The 2,128-nt window shown below is 50.6% G+C and overlaps 1 protein-coding gene across 1 annotated transcript; it reads right to left on the minus strand.

Annotated features, from left to right (window-relative positions):
- Nucleotides 1-269: 269 nt before the first annotated feature.
- LOC107199366 (A-kinase anchor protein 8-like) lies at nt 270-2,113 on the minus strand. Its single transcript, XM_015616692.3, has 2 exons — nt 1,698-2,113; nt 270-1,323 (listed from the first exon to the last, which is right to left on the minus strand). The coding sequence occupies exons 1-2, from the start codon at nt 2,076-2,078 to the stop codon at nt 886-888; spliced, it is 819 nt and encodes a 272-aa protein (XP_015472178.3). The 5' UTR covers nt 2,079-2,113; the 3' UTR covers nt 270-885.
- Nucleotides 2,114-2,128: the final 15 nt, after the last annotated feature.

Genomic DNA, 2,128 nt, shown 5'->3' on the forward strand with positions numbered 1-2,128 from the left:
CTCATTCCTGAAGGAGTTTCCTCATTCCTGGCAGGAATTTCCCCATCCCAACCCAACCTGGAGCTCCCCAAACCCCAAAATTCCCAGAAAAACCAGCCCTGCATCCACCATTCCCTCCAGCAGGGACATTCCTGGAACCCGAATTCCAAAATTTTCCCCATTTTGGGCAGGAAAATCCCAACTCCAAACACGTCGGGATCGGGATTGGGATGGGAGCTCCCCCCCAAAAAATGGGAATTTGGGATTTTCCAAGGATGAGAGAGTCGGGATAACCTCAGGATGAGTCCTTTAAAATCCACAAAAACCTCGGGAATTCTCCCGTTTCACAACGGACACAACGGCACCGAACGCTCCGAGAGGGGAGGGAAAAACAGCGGGAAAGTCGGGAAAAACGACGGGAAAACAGCAGGAAAACATTGGGAAAAGGGGGATCCACAGCCACAGGAAATCCTGGGAAAACCTCGGCGAGGTGAGGGGGACAAATCCCAGCCTTGTCCCACCTGGAAAAATCCCCGTTCCCGAGGGAAGAGGGGAAAAATTCCCACAAATCCACCTGGAAAAAAACCCAAATAAACGGGATCACGGCAAAACTTCGGGAGATCCGGTAGAAAAAAAATTCCCCCCAAAAAATAAAATTCATTCTACACAATTCCCTCTTTTTTTTTTCCGGGAATTCCCAAAAACAAACAAAGAAACAAACAACAAAAAAAAAAAAAACCTCGACAAAATTCCCTCTTTTTCCCAGGAGTTCCCAAGAAAAAATTCCAAAAGAATTCCCTCTTTTCCCTGGGAATTCCTGGGATTTGGGGCTGGGAACGGGGAACATCCACGGACACGGATCCGACACATCCAGGGAATATTTTGGGTCCTTTTCCCGTTGGGAATTCACTCCTGGAGCATTCCGGAGCTTTCCTCTTCATCCTGCTGCTCTTCCCTTGGGAATTCCTCCGGGAATTCCTCGGCATTTTGGGAATTTTCTGCCTTTTCTGCCTCTGGATTTGTCCCTGTTCCCCTTTCCTGGGCTGTAGCTGCTGGAATTTCCTCGGGGTTTTTGTTTTCCTCGGGATTTTCCTCGGGATTTTCGAGGTTTTCCTCAGGATCCTCGGGGTTCTCCTCGAGATTTTTGGGATTTTCCTCGGGGCTTTCCTGGCGATTTTGGGGATTTTCCTCGGGATTCTGGGGGTTTTCCTCGGGATTTTGGGGGTTTTCCTCGGGATTCTGGGGGTTTTCCTCGGGATTTTCCTCGGGATTTTCCTCCGTGGCTCCTTCCCCTTCCTCGTGCTCCTCCTTTTCCTCGGGATCATCTGTGAAGGGATTTTCCCCCTGGAAAAAAGGGGGAAAAAAAGGGAAAAAAAAAATCCCCAAAAACCATTTGGAGCTTCCCTCGGGATTCCCCAAGGAATTCTGGGGTTTTTGGGATGGGATTGATGGGATTTTGGGCATTTAAAGGATATTTGGGATGGGCTCTGTGAGATTTCTGGGATCTAAACCCCAAACCGCTGCAGAATTCCCAAAAATCCCCCAAATCCCAACTCCAGCCTCAACCCCACAGCGCCCGGAAAAATCCAGGAATTCCCACCCCCAAAACATTCCCAAAAAAACCCCCCAAACTCCCAAATATTCCCACAAAACCCCCAAATATTCCCAGAGAAGCCCTCCCGGGGTGTTCCTGCCCCCGGAATTCCGGGAATTCCCACCTTGAGGTACTTTTCCAGCTTTTTGCTGATGAGTTTGTTGTTGAGGATGCTCCGGGCCACCACCAGCGAGGATTTCTTGGATTGCTCCATCATGGCCTGGGAGGGGACAGGGAATTCCCGGGGTTCGGACACGGATCCGCCAGAATTCCCAAGGAATTCCCTGGGAGAAGGGGCTGGGAGCAGAAACCCAGCAAAATTCCCAGGAAATTCCTTGGGAAAAGGGGCTGGGGGAACAAATCCAGGGAAATTTGTGGGAAATCCCGAGATTTGGGGCTCCCCTTTGTGAATTCCCAGGATTTTGGTGGATCCCTGTGGGAAATCCCGGGATTTTTCAGGATCCTCATGAGATCCTGGGGCTGTCCCGGTGTGAATTCCCGGCATTCCCGCCTGTCCCGGTGTGAATTCCCGGGATTTGTGTCTGTCCCGGTGTG

Source organism: Parus major, unplaced genomic scaffold (assembly GCF_001522545.3).
Source record: "Parus major isolate Abel unplaced genomic scaffold, Parus_major1.1 Scaffold617, whole genome shotgun sequence".
Classification (NCBI taxonomy): Eukaryota; Metazoa; Chordata; class Aves; order Passeriformes; family Paridae; genus Parus; species Parus major.